Source organism: Macrotis lagotis, chromosome 4, assembly GCF_037893015.1.
Source record: "Macrotis lagotis isolate mMagLag1 chromosome 4, bilby.v1.9.chrom.fasta, whole genome shotgun sequence".
In the NCBI taxonomy this organism is placed as follows: domain Eukaryota; kingdom Metazoa; phylum Chordata; class Mammalia; order Peramelemorphia; family Peramelidae; genus Macrotis; species Macrotis lagotis.
The window spans coordinates 85,550,762-85,568,811 of NC_133661.1; the positions used below are offsets into that span (position 1 = coordinate 85,550,762).

The 18,050-nt window shown below is 37.2% G+C and overlaps 1 protein-coding gene across 2 annotated transcripts in view; it reads right to left on the reverse strand.

Moving 5' to 3' along the window:
- KIF20B (kinesin family member 20B) overlaps positions 1-17,502 on the reverse strand; it is a 99,730-nt gene extending 82,228 nt beyond the window's left edge. For both annotated transcript variants that reach the window (XM_074233397.1, XM_074233398.1), the window contains exons 1-8: positions 17,385-17,502; positions 10,640-10,787; positions 6,998-7,084; positions 6,788-6,904; positions 4,993-5,131; positions 1,833-2,017; positions 1,033-1,069; positions 173-397 (exon numbers count right to left, since the gene is read on the reverse strand). In XM_074233397.1, the coding sequence (XP_074089498.1) occupies positions 173-397; positions 1,033-1,069; positions 1,833-2,017; positions 4,993-5,131; positions 6,788-6,904; positions 6,998-7,084; positions 10,640-10,786 (937 nt within the window). In that variant the 5' untranslated portion in view covers position 10,787; positions 17,385-17,502. The remainder of the gene's footprint in view (positions 1-172; positions 398-1,032; positions 1,070-1,832; positions 2,018-4,992; positions 5,132-6,787; positions 6,905-6,997; positions 7,085-10,639; positions 10,788-17,384) is intronic.
- Between the last annotated feature and the right edge of the window lie 548 nt (positions 17,503-18,050).

Genomic DNA, 18,050 nt, shown 5'->3' on the forward strand with positions numbered 1-18,050 from the left:
ATATTTATAACTCAGACATGGACTCTTCCCTTATTAATATACAAGAAAGATTAAGTTAATTTCTCTGACAAAGGTTTATTAAAGATTAAATTAGTAAAATTTCATTTTATGCTGTTTACTATCGAAAGGTTTAAGTATTTGAGATCTTCTTCCACACTTCCTATCTATTTACCTTTTATAAATGAGCAGCCTTTGATATCTTGGGAAAGACGCAGCATCTTTCTCTTCTGAAATTTGTCACTTGATACAGGAACAAATAAATCATAAATAAATTCATTGTAAATCTCAAAAAAGGAAACCCAGATTGAAAATTTCACTGTATTTTCCACATTCAAACTAGGTTGTTCAAAATCTTTAGAATCCTCAAAATCTGAGATGTTCACAGAGTTCCAACTTCCTGTCCAAAAAAAGAAAAGAAAATTATTTATATCAAGTAAAAGAAAAAAAAGCAATGGGTTATTTTTAAATTATTTTTTCACCTCTTCTTCCTATTTCTCTTCCATTTAGAAATACTAATGAACAATAAAACATCCCTTCTAATACATTTTTGTCAATGAACAAGAATCTATAAGATTACAAAGCTGCATTTTTTCACCCCGACTCCGATTTTATCATTAATTCAAACTGAGAAATGTTTATTAAGCATCAATATTGTATAGACATAAGAAAGCTATATCCAAAAATAGTAAAACCCACAGAGAATAAAATTCTCTATGGATATAATTTATCAAATTTTCTATGAACATTTCAAAAGAGATGCATTTTAGTTACAAATACAAGTTACTATATCATTAATATGGATTAGATTTAGACATATATTTTTGAAATCAGCTGAGGGGCAGCTAGGTGGCGCAGTGGATAAAGCACCGGCCACTTAATAATTACCTAGCTGTGTGACCTTGGGCAAGCCACTTAAGCAACCATTTGCCTTGCAAAAAAAAACCCTAAAAAAAACAAAAAACAAAACAAAAAAAAAACCTAAAAGAAAAAGATCCACAAGCTGAAAAAATGAGATAAGGAAGGAAAACTTACCATACAAGGTGTCACAACTGCCATTTTGATTAACAGTCTAAAAATAAAAGCAAATATTAAAATAAATTTAGATAAGGAGGCACATGTAAGGATTTTTCACAACAGCCAATATACAAAGTAACTAACACAATTAGACATGCTTTCTTTGCTGATTTCCCATGTTGGATAGAATTTCTAGGAAGAAAAGCTTGTAGTAACCTTTTTAGCCTTGTAACAATAATAAAAGTTCCCTTCACAGGAAAGGATAAAGGATAGAAGTGAAAAAATGTTCTTAATAGTACTACTTTGCTCACCAAAAAAAACTAGCAGTGGGTTGGCAGAATGCCTCCTGAGTAGGGAATACAGAGTCTTAAAAGCTTTATGCTCCATCATGGAGTCTCATGGGAAAACAGGCAAAGTCCCTGAAACTTACAAAGAAGGCAAGGAATAGTTCCCATCAAAATTAATTCTTTCAAAATTAGTAAAAGGCTCAATTCTTCCTTGAATTGTATAATAGTCTCTGAACAACTCTAAGAATGACAGTTCCTTTCTCACCTCATTGAGAAACCCTAAAAGACTGGTGAACTTAACTGCCACCTTTAAAAGAAACTCCCCCACAATTTTAGAAATAGATTTTAAACATCATGAGATCTGAGAGGTTGTGATATGTTTGAGTTATCTGTGTTCTTATTCTTTTTCTCATACACTTAAATTATAACATTCCCTATTTTAACAAGCATAAGGATTAAAATTAAAACTAAGATATTTGAAGATTTTCTAGACATCATACTGTTTATACATATATTTAAATTATGTCATACCTCTTTAATTTGCCGAAGCAAGGTATTTTTAATAGCAACTTCTTCTTTCACTTGGTCAGAGGATAACCGTAAATAATCTCTACATCTATGTGGCTTTAGGTCCATCTTTTGATATAGTTTATCTTGAACATTATGAAACAACATATTCATTGTCCTAGGCAAAATACCAGTATTTTCTTCTGTTCCTGAAAATACAATGAAAAATTATTTCAAAGTATTATTGGCAGGGGTTGAGGAAAAACTGTCAAAAGCCTTTCCCAATCTTAAGATTGGGACTCTTTAAAAAATGACTTAGAAAAGAAAGTAGACATCAGTCACTCTCCAACTTCAGAACTACTCAAAGTCCCTGATACTCAACTGCTCTAGTTCCAGATCTGTTACAACTAAATATGTAGTTTAAATAAAGTCTAAAATTCAAGTTTTCCCTGGCCTAATTTTTCATTTTTTTTTTACTAATCTCTACTTGTAGGTGAATTTTGTGAATTTTTATTTTCTGATTTTATCAGGCTGTTTCATTGAAGTTAAAGATATTGGTCTCAATTAAAAGATATGAGGACATAGGGGCAGCTAGGTGGTGTAGTGGATAGAGTCAGGAGGACCCAAGTCCAAATCCGGCCTCAAATACCAATAATTGCCTAGCTAATGTAACCTTGGAAAAGTCACTTAACCCCACTGCATTAAATTTTTTTTAAATGCTATTAAATGTCAATGTAAAATAATTTTTACGTAATATGGATAATTGATTCTTCAGCTTCATTAAAAATGGTAAACATTTCTATTAGTTCATTGATATAAAGCTAATCTATATACTAAGAAAACTTAAAGATTACGCTGCAACTGATGACATGATGGTCTACCTAGAGAATCCCAAGGAATCATCCAAAAAACTACTGGGAAACAATTAGCAATTTTAGCAAAGTTGCAGGTTATAAAATAAACCCTCATAAATCCAAAACTTTTCTATATATGTCTAGCAAGATACAGCAGGAAGAGCTAGAAAGAGAAATCCCATTCAAAGTAACCTCAGACAATATAAAATACTTGGGAGTCTATTTGCCAAGACAGATTCAGAATCTTTTTGAAAATAATTTTTGAAAATAATTACTTCTCACAGAAATTAAATCAGATTTAAATAACTGGGCAAATATCAACTTCTCATGGACAGGTAGAGCTAATATAATGAAAATGAAAATGACAATTCTACCAAAACTAAACTATCTGTTTAGTGCCCTACCAATCAAAATTCCAAAAAATTACTTTAATGAGTTAGAAAAAATTGTAAATAAATTCATATGGAGAAATGAAAAGTCAAGAATGGCCAGGAGCTTAATGAAAAAAAGTGCAAAAGAAGGGAGAGCTTGGCCCTACCTGATCTAAAATTATATTATAAAGCATCAGTCATCAAAACTGTTTGGTACTGGCTAAGAAATAGAGTGGTGGACCAGTGGAATAGACTAGGTATAAAAGCAGGAGACAATTATATTAATCTGCTGTTTGATAAACCCAAAGAGTCCAGCCATTGGGATAAAAACTCCCTCTTTGATAAAAACTGCTGGGATAATTTGAAGTTAGTATGGAAGAAACTTAAGATTAGAACACCTCACACCCTTTACCAAGGTAAGATCCAAATGGTTACAGGACTTAGACATAAAAAACAATACTATAAGCAAATTAGAAGATCAAGGACTAGTTTACCTGTCAGATCTATAGAAAGGGGAGCAGTTTATGACTAAGGAAGAGTTGGAGAATACCACCAAAAACCAATTAGATGATTTCGATTACATTAAATTAAAAAGCTTTTGCACAGATAAAACCACTGTAACCAAGATCAAAAGAAATGTAGTAAATTGGGAAACAATCTTTACAACTAATGATTCTGAGAAAAGGACTCATTTCTAAAATATACAGAGAACTGAGTCATATTTTTCTTTTTTTTTTTTATGTTTTTGCAAGGCAAAGGGGGTTAAGTGGCTTGCCCAAGGCCACATAGCTAGGTAATTATTAAGTGTCTGAGACCAGATTTGAACGCAGGTACTCCTGACTCCAAGGTCGGTGCTTTATCCACTATGCCACCTAGCCACACCTGTGAGTAATATTTTTAAAACAAAAAGCCATTCCCCAGTTGACAAAGTCAAAGGATATGCAAAGACAATTTACAAATGAGGAGATCAAAGCAATCCATAGCCATATGAAAAAATGCTTTAAATCATTAATTATTAGAGAAATGCAAATTAAAGCTTCTCTGAGGTACCACCTCACACCTCTCAGATTGGCCAATATGACCAGAAAGGATAATGATCATTGTTGGAAGGGTTGTGGGAAATCTGGGACACTATTACACTGTTGCTGGAGCTGTGAACTCATCCAACCTTTCTGAAGAGCTATTTGGAACTACACCCAAAGAGCACCAAAAATGTGCATACCCTTTGACCCAGAAATACCACTACTAGGTCTATATCCTGAAGAGATGATGAAAAAGGGTAAAAACATTACTTGTACAAAAATATTTATACCTGCCCTGTTTGTGGTGGCAAAGAATTGGAAATCAAGTAAATGTCCTTCAATTGGGGAATGGCTTAGCAAACTGGTATATGTAAGTCATGGAACACTATTGTTCTATTAGAAACCAGGAAGGACAGGATTTCAGGGAAGCCTGGAGCAATTTGCATGAACTGATGCTGAGTGAGATGAGCAGAACCAGAAAAACACTGTACACCCTAACAGCAACATGGGAGTGATGATCAACCTTGAAGGACTCGCTCATTCCATCAGTGCAACAATCGGGAGCAATTTTGGGCTGTCTGAAAAGGAGAGTCCCATATGTATCCAAATAAGCAGCTGTGGAGTTTGAACAAAGTTCAAGGACTATTCCCTTTAATTTAGAAAAACACAGATATCTTATTATCTGACCTTGTTACGTCTTAGACTTCTTGTCTCTTCTCTAAGGATATGATTTCTCTCTCATCACACCCAATTTGGATCAAGGTACAACATGGAAACAAAGACTGACAGATTGCTTTCTGTGAGAGTGGGGGGAAGGAAGTTAAGATTGGGGGGAAAATTGTAAAACTCAAATAATATCTTTAATAAAAATTAATTTAAAAAAAGGATTATGCTGCAACTTTTAATCTTTCAGAAAAAAAATGAGTTTCATCTTTACCTTGGAATGTGTATGTTTTGCCAGAGTTGGTTACACCATAAGTAAAAATCAGACGATTTTCGCCTTTCAAAAAGTCTTTCACCAGCTGCATAATACTTCCTTCAAAGAATTCTTTCTGTGTAGTTTCAGGACCAAATACCTAAATGAACATTTCCAAGATAATTTTGTATGTCAGCTAGAAATCACGAAGTTGAATCACTAACTTGGCAGTACCAGAACATATCCTCAATTCTATTATTTCACAAATAAAAGATTTATGTCAGGGTATTTTTCTAAAATCACTGTTTTCACATTGCTAACCCTTCATGCAAACATTTCTTCTTCTTGAAATGATTTTCTCTTTCTTTTATCCTCTGCCCCTCTCCCAAATGCTGAAATTCTAACTATATCTAATGCCACCTGCATCAAGCTTTCTCTGCTATCCAACAAATTTCATTTTTCCCTCCCCTGATCTCCCTTAGCCCAATTTGTCCCACTTGTGTAGCATTTATGACACTTTGCTCTGCCTAATTGTTTTGTTATGATATTATAGAAAGACTGTCTCTGGGGGCAGCTAGGTGGGGCAACCCTGGAATCAGGAGTACCTGAGTTCAAATCTGGCCTCAGACACTTAATAATTGCCTAGCTATGTGACCTTGGACAAGTTACTTAACTCCATGAAAGGAAGGACAGACAGAAGGATGGACAGAGGGAAGGAAGGAAGGAAAAAGAAAGAATTAAAAAAAAAAACAATTATCTCCAACCAAGTACAAGCCCAAAGTTTGCTCTCCAATGATCACCCTGTGGTTCAGAAAGGCTCTTTACCATGGTAGCTGCAGAGAAATAAATTACTTAGCCATAACATTTCTTCAAAGACCATCTTCTAACTTACAGAGTGGGTTGCATCTGTTATTAGTAGAGAACTAACAATAAATAAGTAACAGATCTTTAGAGTTTTGAGGTATACAGTAGAAAAAGACTTAAAATGAGGCGGCTAGGTGGCAGTGGACAGAACACTGGTCCTTTAGTCAGGAGTACCTGAATTCGAATCTGACCTCAGACATTTGCTAATTACCTAGCTGTGTGGCCTTGGGCAAGCCACTTAACCCCATTTGCTTTGCAAAAAAAAAAAAAAAGCCTGGAGTCTAGTCCTGGTAACAACATGGGTAAATATGTAATAAACTAAAAGCCATTACCAGTTATAAAATTGGTCAAAGGATCCCAACAAACAATAATCAAAAAAAAAAAACTGCAAATCATCAACAACCATATGAAAAACTGCTCCAAATCACTAATAAAAAGAAAAATGAAAATTCTCTTTTGTCTTTGCCAGTTTTGGAGGGATTTGAGAAGATTGTCAGGCAAACTATTAACCACATATGGAGCTCAACTACTCTAAAAAGCAATTTGGATTTATTCTAATAAAATGACTGAAATATCTATACCATTTGTTAGACATAAACTATAAGGAAGTCAAAGATAAAATAAAGTCTCCATTTACCCCAAAATATTTATAGCAACACTTTTTGGTATATCAGAGAAGCAAAAACAAAATAGTTGCCCATCAATTGAGAAATGGCTAAACAAACTGAGTATATGAGCATAATGTAATACTATTATGCCATAAGAAATGATGAATATAAAAAAATTAGATGAATTCAGAATTAAAAAGGTTAATAGGCAGTGGCATTAAATTGAATAAGATGAAATTTAACAAGTATAATTGTATTCAGTCTCCTAATTAGCCATTACTTTCAGCAAAGCTGTCTATTGTTATTTAAACAAAGCTCATCATCTTTACTAAAACTGTACTTACCTTGGAAAAACTGAATTTCTGTGCCATCTGCCCACAACACTTTTCACTCAACCGACCAGCTAGACTTTGGGGATCTTTTAGTAGAACGGTATTCGAATCTTGGACATATATGCAACTCTAGGCACAGAAAAAAAAAATGAGTATCTGTTGCCTTTCTATTGAAGTTCAAAAGTATCAAAAACTTAGCTAATAAAACTACCACAAAGAAACCTGGGAGTCATTTTCTTTTTCTGATGGTGTGAAAGGTCTTATTCGAAGGCAAACTTGTACATGGTCCTTGGACTGCAATCCACTTTCCTTAAAAGAGAAACAAAGTAGATTAAATAAGAATTTTAAAAAATAATTACATTACCCTTACCTTCAATGTTTAAAAGTGTATTATTTTCCCCAGTTGACAAATGGTCAAAGGATATGCAAAAGCAATTTACAGATGAGATCAAAGCAATCCATAGTCATATGAAAAATTGTTCTAAATCATTACTTATTAGAGAAATGCAAATTAAAGCTTCTCTGAGGTACCACCTCACACCTCTCAGACTGGCCAATATGACCAGAAAGGATAATGATCATTGTTGGAAGGGTTGTGGGAAATCTGGGACACTATTACATTGTTGGTGGAGCTGCGAACTCATCCATCCTTTCTGGAGAGAAATTTGGAACTATGTCCAAAGGACAACAAAAATGTGTATACCCTTTGATCCAGCAATACCACTACTGGGTCTATACCCTGAAGAGATGATGAAAAAGGGTAAAAACATTACTTGTACAAAATTATTCATAGCAGCCCTGTTTGTGGTGGCAAAGAATTGGAAATCAAGTAAATGTCCTTCAATTGGGGAATGGCATAGCAAACTGTGGTATATGTATGTCATGGAATACTATTGTTCTATTAGAAACCAGGAGGGATGAGAATTCAGGGAAGCCTGGAGCAATTTGCATGAACTGATGCTGAGTGTGATGAGCAGAACCAGAAAAACACTGTACACCCTAACAGCAACAAGGGGGCGATGATCAACCTTCATGGACTCACTCGTTTCATCAGTGCAACAATCAGGGACAATTTGGGGCTGTCTGCGACGGAAAATACCATTTGTATCCAGATAAAGAACCGTGGAGTTTGAACAAAGTCCAAGGACTATTTCCTTTAATTTAGGGAAAAAAACGGATATCATATTGTCTGATCTTGTCATCTCTTATACTTTACATTTCTTCCTAAAGGATATGATTTCTCTCTCATCACACTCAATTTGGATCAATGTACAACATGGAAACAATGTAAAGACTGGCAAATTGCTTTCTGTGGGGAGTGGTAAGATTAGAGGAAAGTAAGATTAGAGGAAAAATTGTAAAACTCAAAATAAATAAAATCTTTAATAAAAAAGAAAAAAGTGTATGGTTTTGTCAGGTAGGTGACACTTCTACTGACACTAATGACAATGCCTGCCTGTGTAACTTGGTGAAGTCTTCATGAATTGTGTGGTCAAAATATTCAGAAGCAGGCACTTCGGTGGCTCAGTGGACAGAGCACCAGCCTTGGAGTCAGGAGGACTTGAGTTCAAATCTTATGTCAGACACTTAATTGCCATAGCTGTGTGACTTTAGGCAAGTCACATAACCCCACTGCTTTAAATAAATAAAATTAAAGAAAAAATTCAGAACCCTATGGCCAATCTGATGATGACTTTATCTACTCTTAACTAGGTTGTTCTTTAGGCAGTATGGTCCAGTAAGGCGAATGATTAGAGGTCTTGAACCAAAACATTACCACTTAAATGCTTTTTTTCCAATAGATCCACTTAAATGAGTAAATTAATACAACTATAAGAATTTTTTTAATATTTCAGGAAATGATGTCAATAAGGTCTCCTTCGTGAGGAGATTGGCATAGATAACTCTATCTTATCGTTTCATTCTATGCAGCTCTTAATCATATCTCATGGCAGAACACTCAATATATAACAAATCTTTCTTTGGTTGTTTTAACACATCATGGTTTCTAGTTCTATGTTTAGAAACCATCTAATTGCTCCCCTCCTTAATGTGATAGTTACTTGACAAATATTTATTGATGTGAGACTAATCTTACACCTATGCCTTGTTATAAGATGGACATGGCCCTGGGACTCTATAGGCTATGTCAGGAACATACATGCAAGTTCTGGCAGATCTTAACGAAAGTAAAAAGGTTTGAGGATTGCAACATCAATGGACCATATATCTGTTAGCAGTAGTCCAGTCTATTTAAATACAGAGAGTTATGTATTATCCAGTTGGTCACAGTACTGAGTACATAGCAATGCTTTTTTAAAAAATATTTTTCCCCAATCAGACATTAAAATAATTTGTCAACTTTTTCTAAAGTTTTGAGTTACAAATTCTATTCTTCTTTCCCTCCTATCCTCCCTTCTCCCTGGGATGGTAAGCAATCAGATAAAGGTTACAGATGCATAGCAATTCTTTCAAAATCACTCTATTGGGGGTGGCTAGGTGGCACAGTGGATAGAGCACTGGCCCTGGAGTCAGGAGTACCTGAGTTCAAATCTGGCCTCAGTCACTTAATAATTACCTAGCTGTGTGGCCTTGGGCAAGCCACTTAACCCCATTGCCTTGCAAAAAAAAAAAATCTAAAACTCCACAGTATATAGTGCAATCTGCCTTGCTGGAGGGAGTACACTGATTAAATCACAAATTCCATTACACAATATGGCATAATTGCATAATTTTCTTACAAACTAAGTAAACTTTAATTTTATTTAGCTAGCAAATCCTACAGAAAGAGGTTCTGTGCTATAGAAGACAACAAATGAAGTGTTACCTAGGTTTTGCCTAATTGACTAGCTTTTACTGGTTTTGAATATTTTTGCCCCTCATCTGTTACTAACAACAACAACAACCTATTAATAGGATAAAATTCTGAACAGAGACAGTAGAAAATATTGAGCATTGGATTTCAAGAAATCCTTTGTTGTCCGACTATAAAAAATAAGGGGAACTTTCCCAAGTTGGAGCTGTGATGCCTAAAGATCCAGATAAAGAAAGGAGTACATATCCAGGTTTGGGGTGGGGGGGGGTCCACCATAATAGGTAAAGAGTATGTAAGCTTCATGCGTTTTGTCACTTTTATTTCTGAGAAATTTAAGGATACTTTTACCATCAAGTCTTAAACTTTTTAAATTTACAACTCAAAGAATTTTTTATCATGTCTCTATTACTCTGTCACCAGAGAGAGAAATCAGCGATGCAACTATACTTTAAAAAGAAGAGCTATCACTAGTCCATTGTCTAGAGATCCTGGATTCTTCTAAGATGAAGAAAAGAAAAAAAATGAAGAATCCAAAATCACCAGTTCAGGATCACGACATATTTTCTAATTGATACCACAGGTCTCTCTTCATTCAACTGGAATTGAAGCAAGAATGGAAAGTTAAGGAGGTATTTGCATGACCTCGCGAGCTAAGGGACTGTACTGTCAAGTAGTAAAATTTCCCCAGGCATATAAAAGAATTTTAACAAAAAACATTGGAAATCCTATCAAACGTGACAGATAGCCCAGGAAGCCAAAACAAAGCTGTTTCCAAGAAAGCTATGTTGAATACTATATATCATTAATCTTTAAGTCTCTCTTCAAATTCCTCCAAGGAAGTTCAGAATATTGGAGAAACAAATATAGAATGAATTTGAATGAGGGAATCTTTTTAATATCACTTAAGCAGAAATATAAACAGAATAGTTTCATAACCAGCTCTTTAGGTATAGTATACAGTTATCTTGTATCAACAAAATGGCTTATGCATTAATAAACAAAACTCTCCTTCTGAATCAGCATATTAATCATCATTCTCTCAGACTTACCTCAGAACTAGAAGCAACCAAGGAAAATTCATGGGACAAGTCAAGTTTAATATCATCAACATCTATTCCTGTGGGTCTTTCAACTAGTTCAGCACTAACAAGGTAGGATGGTCTCTGTATCGCTGCTCCATCTGAAATAGACTCCATTCTGCAATAATAAACCCAACTACATTAAAGAGAATTTTTTGGTAATTTAACCCACACTTGAAATCAAATTCTCCCATATACTTCTCCCCTGTTCATTCCCCATTAAGAATTTTAAAATAAAAAGAAAAAACAATTCAACATTTTGACAGCACCTGCTAAGTGCAAAGGTACCATGTTAGTTACTGGACTGAAAAAAAGATAACTAATTCTCTGTCCTTAAGAAACTTCATTTTTCCAGAAGAGCAAGATATACACAAATCCCAACAGAAGGGGAGGCTAGGTGGTCCAGTGGACAAAGCACCGGCCCTGGAGTCAGGAGTACCTGGGTTCAAATTCGGTCTCAGACACTCAATAATTAGCTAGCTGTGTGGCCTTGGACAAGCCACTTAACCCCATTTGCCTTGCAAAAAAAAAAAAAATCCAAACAGAAGATCCTGACAAATGCTGCAGGAAAATCTTAGGAAAGAGAGACTAGCTAGTGGGAGTAGGGGCTGTGTAGAGTGGATTTAGGACAGGTCTCAGGTTTCATGATCTCTATAGGACTATCTATGAAAAGAAATCCAAAGAGCACATTCTAAGGGGGTGGGGTGAGGGGAGGAGAGGTTACAGAGAAAGGACCCACAAAAAAACCAAAAGCAGAACATAGTAACATATCAAGTTCAAGAAACTTTTAAACTTGGATGGAATGGAGATTTGATAAAGGAGAATGCAAAGTCAGGTTATAAAAGGTCTTCAATGCTGGGCTGAATTTACTTTTTATCCTGTGAGCAAATCGGGAGCCACTAAGGGTTTTTGAGCATGTGAATGACATGACTGGACCTATGACAGGAAAATAATTTTGGCATCTATGTGAAGATGAACTGAGAAAAGGAAGGAACTGAAGGGAGATAGATCAAGAACAATATCACAATAGCCCAAATGGGAGGAACTAAGGGTCAGCAGGACTTAGCAAGTGAAAGGATGTGTGAAAGATGAAGAAAAGGAAGTCAATGTCAGCTCCAAGAATTCAAACCAGGACGACCTACCAGGTGGCACTTACAATTCAAATAAGCATTCATTAATCACTGCTATGTGCAAAATATGATGCCAAATGCAAGAGAGCAAAACTAATTAGTTCCTGTCCTTAAGGAGCTTACATCCTACTGGAGATACATATAAGCAAACACAAAATAATTTCATGAGGGACAGAGAAATCACAACTGGGGATGGTAGTGAGGGAGTAAGATATTAGAGGGAAAAAGACTGTCATAGGAGCTAACACCAGCATACTCTTTCAACTCGTTCCCATATTAACGTCACTAATCATGGTCTTTCTGGCACTCCTCTTGGGTCCTACTTCCAGATGCTTACATCCTTCATACACAAGACAGTGAATGTCTCAAGTGGTCAAATTCATAATGCTACTTCGGACCCACTCTTTACCCCTTACTGTATCTGATATCACTACCCCTATTCAGCTAGAAAAACCCTCATGTTATGTTGTTAGAAATAGTGGATAGAAACCCTCCAAGCATCAATGTGTGGTTAGTAACACTGTGTCCCCTCACTGTCCAGAGATGCTAATGAATCTCTCATGGTTTTTGCTGACAAGGTACTTTCCCTTGACCAGTGTGTAAATGCAGTTGCTTTCCCCCTAATAAACCCTAATCCCAAAATAGTAAAACAAAAGGCTGGAATGTTGGATCCAGGACTAGGTTTCACTCTCGCCCAGGTGAGTTCAGTTGAGTATTATTTCCTAAGAAAATGAATCCTAAGTTTCAAAGAAACTCCAAACAACTCAATCTCCAGGGAGACCCCAAACAACTCTCAATCCCTATGGAAACCACAATACCCTAATTTCCTATAGTATGCATGTTCCCCAATTACACACTGTTGGGAGTTTAAGCCTGCTGTTCTTTCCTTCAATGAATAGCTTTGCATTTCACTTTCATTCATATTGCTGTATTGCTGTCCTCCTTGTACTGCAGGCTCAGCTCTTGATACTCAAGGATCTCATTAAAAAGAAATTTAACCTCATTTCCTGATATAGAATCATAATTATCCTAAAACTTTCAAAAATATCACATAAAAAATGTCTAATTAATTTTTGTTTCAAAGCAATGAACTACTCCAAAACGAAAGACTTATCCTCATATGGCAATCCAAAATAGCAAATTAATACAGGTATTGGGTACTTTTTTAAGAAAAAGATTCAGGCCAACTCTTGGGGTTGATACCCATTCAACCTTATCCACCATCCATTCACATAAAATATTTAATATTCTTATTTCCCATCAAAAATAGTAAAAATAGGGACAGCTAGGTAGTACAGAATAGAGCACCGGCCTTGGAGTAGGAGGACCTGAGTACAAATCTGGCCTCAGACACTTAATAATTACCTAGCTGTGTGGCCTTGGGCAAGCCACTTAACCCTCTTGCCTTGCCAAAAATAAGTAAATAAATAAATGCTTGAGCATAATAATTAAGTTCTGCTTATGTAAAAAAATTATTTCTACTGGTCCAATGCATTCCACATAGAATGTCTTTATGAAATAAAGACACTGATCCCCAAGGCCTAGCACCAGCCAACATACTTAATTTCACTCTAAGACCAATTCTTCTCCAGAAAATCAGCTGCTAGGGCCCACTAGAGAAGCTGTGTCAACTTCCTCCCAGAGCACTTGGATCATTCTATAATGATACCTCTCTGGCTTTGCCTCCCCATATATGTATTCTTGTCCAATTAAAACATAAGTACATATTATTTTCTGCTTTTTTATATACAAAGATGCGTAACAAGTTCATTTTAGGAGATTTGCTTGGAACTGGCTTCATTTGATAAATGATCAAAAAGGAAGACAAGGGAGTTAAAAGAATACCTTTTATCCTGCTGCTTTTACAAAAATTCCATTATTTAACAGATCTTACAAAGTAACTAGGCAGAAAAGTCCATAGTAATGAATTGTTTTGAGTGGAATATTCCCTCTTAAGAGTTAATATTCCTAGTGAAGTCCTCTCAGGGTTAACAAAGACAGATTACTCTTAGACTATTCTTGGAAGAAAGAGGGAGAGAGGCCTTGCATTCCCAGTCAGACACCCTCCTGATTCTGTTAGGGAGGGAAATAGTGGAATACTAGAGAAGAGACCTTGCATTCTTAGCTAGCCACCTATTTGATGATAGACTGGGAGAATAGTAGACTGCCTTCTCTTATTTGATGATAAATACTAAGAAGACCTTGCATACTCAGACATTAATTCATTTAGATAGATAACAGAAGGTCATTAGAAATCTTCAGATACTCTCACCATCTGGATGGTGAGGTAATGTTCTATGAAAGCATTTTATTCTTCTCTTTGTTACTGGGTAGATTTTTCACATAAAGATTGTAACTCTGGGGGAGGCTAGGTGGCAGTGGATAGAACACTGGTCCTTTAGTCAGGAGTACCTGAATTCGAATCTGACCTCAGACATTTGCTAATTACCTAGCTGTGTGGTCTTGGGCAAGCCACTTAACCCCATTTGCCTTGCAAAATCCTTAAAAAAAAAAAAAAGATAGTAACTCTGAAAACCTTAACCAATCAGGTTGGAAAAGAGGGGGCTAGGGAAGGAGGAATCCCTCTAGGCCATATAATCTTGCTTGACTGTCACCTCAGGGTAGCTCCTTGATCTTCACTACCTTTTCTAGAGAAAAGCCAAAATAAGCTTTCTTTTTTGCTCAGAGGTGTCTCTATATTTTTTAAGTGGATTTTTATCCCACACAGTTTCAACTAACTTTATTAAGTAAAATAACCAAAGAAGTACGTCTTGGTGTAGTTAAAAAAATGAATCACTACCTTTAAAAAGCTATATTTGTGGGGCGGCTAGGTGGCGCAGTAGATAGCGCACCAGCCCTGGAGTCAGGAGTACCTGAGTTCAAATCTGCCCTCAAACACTTAATAATGACCTAGTTGTGTGGCCTTAGGCAAGTCACTTAACCCCACGGCCTTGCAAAAACCTGAAAAAAAATTTAAAAAGCTATGTTTATGCCTCAGAAACACATATACCTTGGTTACACAGATGATCATCAAGGTTTAACATAATTCACCACTTCTCTATGTCATTCGTTTGGCAATTTATCAGTAGAAAAAAATATCATAAGGCATTATGGGAACTTTTTCCCTTACATAAGTTTACATTTGTCTTGGTTTTCTTTCTTTCCCAATATAAACTACAGGAGAGGAACAGTGATTTTTGCTTCTGTGAACAGAATCTTGTACTAGTACATATATGTCCTGGTCAATTTTTTTCCCTAAGAGAGGGTTGAGGAGGGAAGGAATATTCCTAAATAGTGACCAATGATCAGCAATGATTTTTTTTTGCTAATAATTTGATTTGGAATTTAAATTAAATAAATCTCTGCTACCCAAAAGGCAAACTACTCCTGTTCTGCTAGTTGCAGGAAGCTACTATTTTTCTAATTGGATGTAATTCTCATGGGGGGAATCTATTTTCTCATTCCTATATTTTCCAAGAATAGGCTGGTTTCTGCATTTCATTCATTGTATTATAAATATAACCTTCATAAATGTTTCTTAACCTCCCAAGGGTTTTTCTTATAACTTAGGATTTTTCTTGCAAATTTACAACTTAAAAGATCTTCCAAAATATGTTTGATCAACTTTCATGCTTCAAGGTGTAGTGGTAATTCTCATTTCTTAAAGGCAAGCTTTAAAAAAAAGCTGGAAAGGTAGTACAGTGAATAAAGCACCGGCCCTAGAGTCAGGAGGACCTGAGTTCAAATCCAACCTCAGACACTTAATAATTGCCTAGCTGCATGACCTTGGGCAAGTCACTTAATCCCACTGCCTTAAATAAATAAAATTTTTTAAAAAGCTGGAAAGGCTTCAAGAATTAGACTGTTTCCCAGAAGCAGTTTAGCCAAATTTGGAGTTTTATAATATTAAGTTGGTCTATAAGGATAATGCTACCATAGCAACTTTTTAAAACTAAAAAACAAATATTAACTAGATAAACACATTAACAAACATGACATGACTATAATTCTCTGTGCTGTCAGTTCTTAAGGACAATGAATTTGCTTTTTAAAATATTTTTACAAGCATGTTTTCAGTGTAATTCATTTCCTTTATAATGCATTTTATTTTATTCATTTTAAAGCATGATTCTCAGGAGTCTTTAAATTTTCACCAAACTGCCAAGTGTCATCACACAAAAAGGTTAAGAATTCCTGCCACAGGGGTGGCTGGGTGGTGCAGTGGATAGAGCACCGCCCTGGAGTAAGGAGTACCTAAGTTCAAATCTGACCTCAGACATTTAATAATTATCTAGTTTTGTGACCTTGGGCAAGCCACTTAATCCCATTGCCTTGCAAAAAAAAAAAAAGAAAAAGAATATTCCTGCCATAAGGATAGAAAAAGAGAATTGTATATGAAATCATGACTTCATAATAAAATTTTCTTTTTATGCATACCTTAAATTTAACCACATGCACAAACAGTATCCTCCTTATGCTAACAGTTACTGAGAGCAAAACAAGAAGATTTGTGCAGCACAATTGTTTACAAAATGAAAATCAAAGATCCTTGAGGAATAGAATCCACTAAAGCATGAATTTGAGCCAATTATGATTACAGCTACACTTGGAAAAAAAAATGAAAAAGTTAAATACTGCCAACAGTTCCTATTCATTGAACCAAAGAGAGAGGAAGGGGGAAAGGAATGACTTGACAGTCTGCAAAATGTTTAACAAATAACCTCATTTTTATTCTCACAACCACCCTGGGAGGTAAATGCATTTATTATCCTCCTTTTCCAGATGAGGAATCTGAGGCTAAGAGACACACATACTGCTAATAAGCATCTGAGGCTGCTTTTGAATTTAGGTGTTCCTTGTCTCTCTATTCCTGAGCAACTGGAGAAGCCCAGCACCTTCTGTTTCAACAGTCCATCAACTAGGATCCATGAAGGGCTTATTATTTGCCTGGTAGTATGTTAAGGGGGGGGGGGGGGGAATGCTGCCCCCAGAAGCTCCCATTCTTTTTTTTTAGTTTTTGTAAGGCAATGGGGTGAAGTGGCTTGCCCAAGGCCACACAGCTAGGTAATCATTATTGTTGTTGTTGTTATTATTATTAATTTATTTTTTTGCAAGGCAATGGCGTGAAGTGGCTTGCCCAAGGCCACACAGCTAGGTAATTATTAAGTGTCTTAGGCCGAATTTGAACCCAGGTCCTCCTGACTCCAGGGCCAAGCTCTATCCGCAGCCTCCAGAAGCCAGAAAGGGGAAGCATAAACGAAGTGATGTACACTTGGTGCCGGGGACGAGGGCTATTCTTGAAAAGAAGGGGTTCGCTTGGTCTCAGCTCGCTGCAACGGAGGTAAAATGCGCCCCGGGACCCGCCCCCCTCCCCGGGGCCTCGCCCCCGCCAGGCGGACCCCATCCCCCCCACAGGGAAGGCGTCGCTCTCACGCCCTCTCACGCGCCCTCGGTACCGAGGATCTCAGTAAATGCTCCTCCGTTTATCCAACCGCTGGACACACAGTTAGCGCCTACAACCGCTTCATTCCTTCATCCAAGCCCCCTCGCTGCCCCCGAGGCTCCCCGTGCTCTCAGTCACCTACCTCGGCCTTGTTCGGCCCAGGAAGCCGAGGTCTCGCTGCTGCCCGGGCCGGAGGCGCGTTCCTTGTTTTCAAATTCAAACGAAGGCGGCGAGTCCGCCGCGCTGAATCACGGGATACCCGGAGGCGACCCGGACGTGACGTCACGCCCCTGGCGTCAGGAAGCAACGGGTGACGACCAATGAGAGGAGGCGAGGGGGGCGGGACCGGATGCCCGGGGGGTTCCGGGAAGGAGCGTCGACTTCCTCTTCCGGTGCCTCCCGGCGAGGCTCCCAGTGGGGGCGTGGCTCTTACTGGACGGTCTGGCCTTGAGGCTGCGGTTCCCCGGGAGACCCGAGCAGGCGGCTTCGAGTCGGAGCCCCAAAGCCGGGGTCACCGGGGCGCGTCCAGCCTGTGTGACCCGGGCGAGTCGCTTTCCCTCCATGTTGAACGAGTGCAGTCTAATTGGTTATTTAGAGAAAGCATTTGACAGCTTCTGGCCTTTAAGGGTCCCTCGGCCCCAAACTTTTGGTCTGAAAGTGTTGTTCTGTGTCCCTGCAGTTGCGGTTCAGTGTGTGTTCCAGCATTATCTACGTGATACAATATAATAAATATTTATTAAGCGCCTACTATGTACTAGGCAGGAGCTTAATAAATATTTATTATATTGTAGATAGCCTAGAGGCTCTC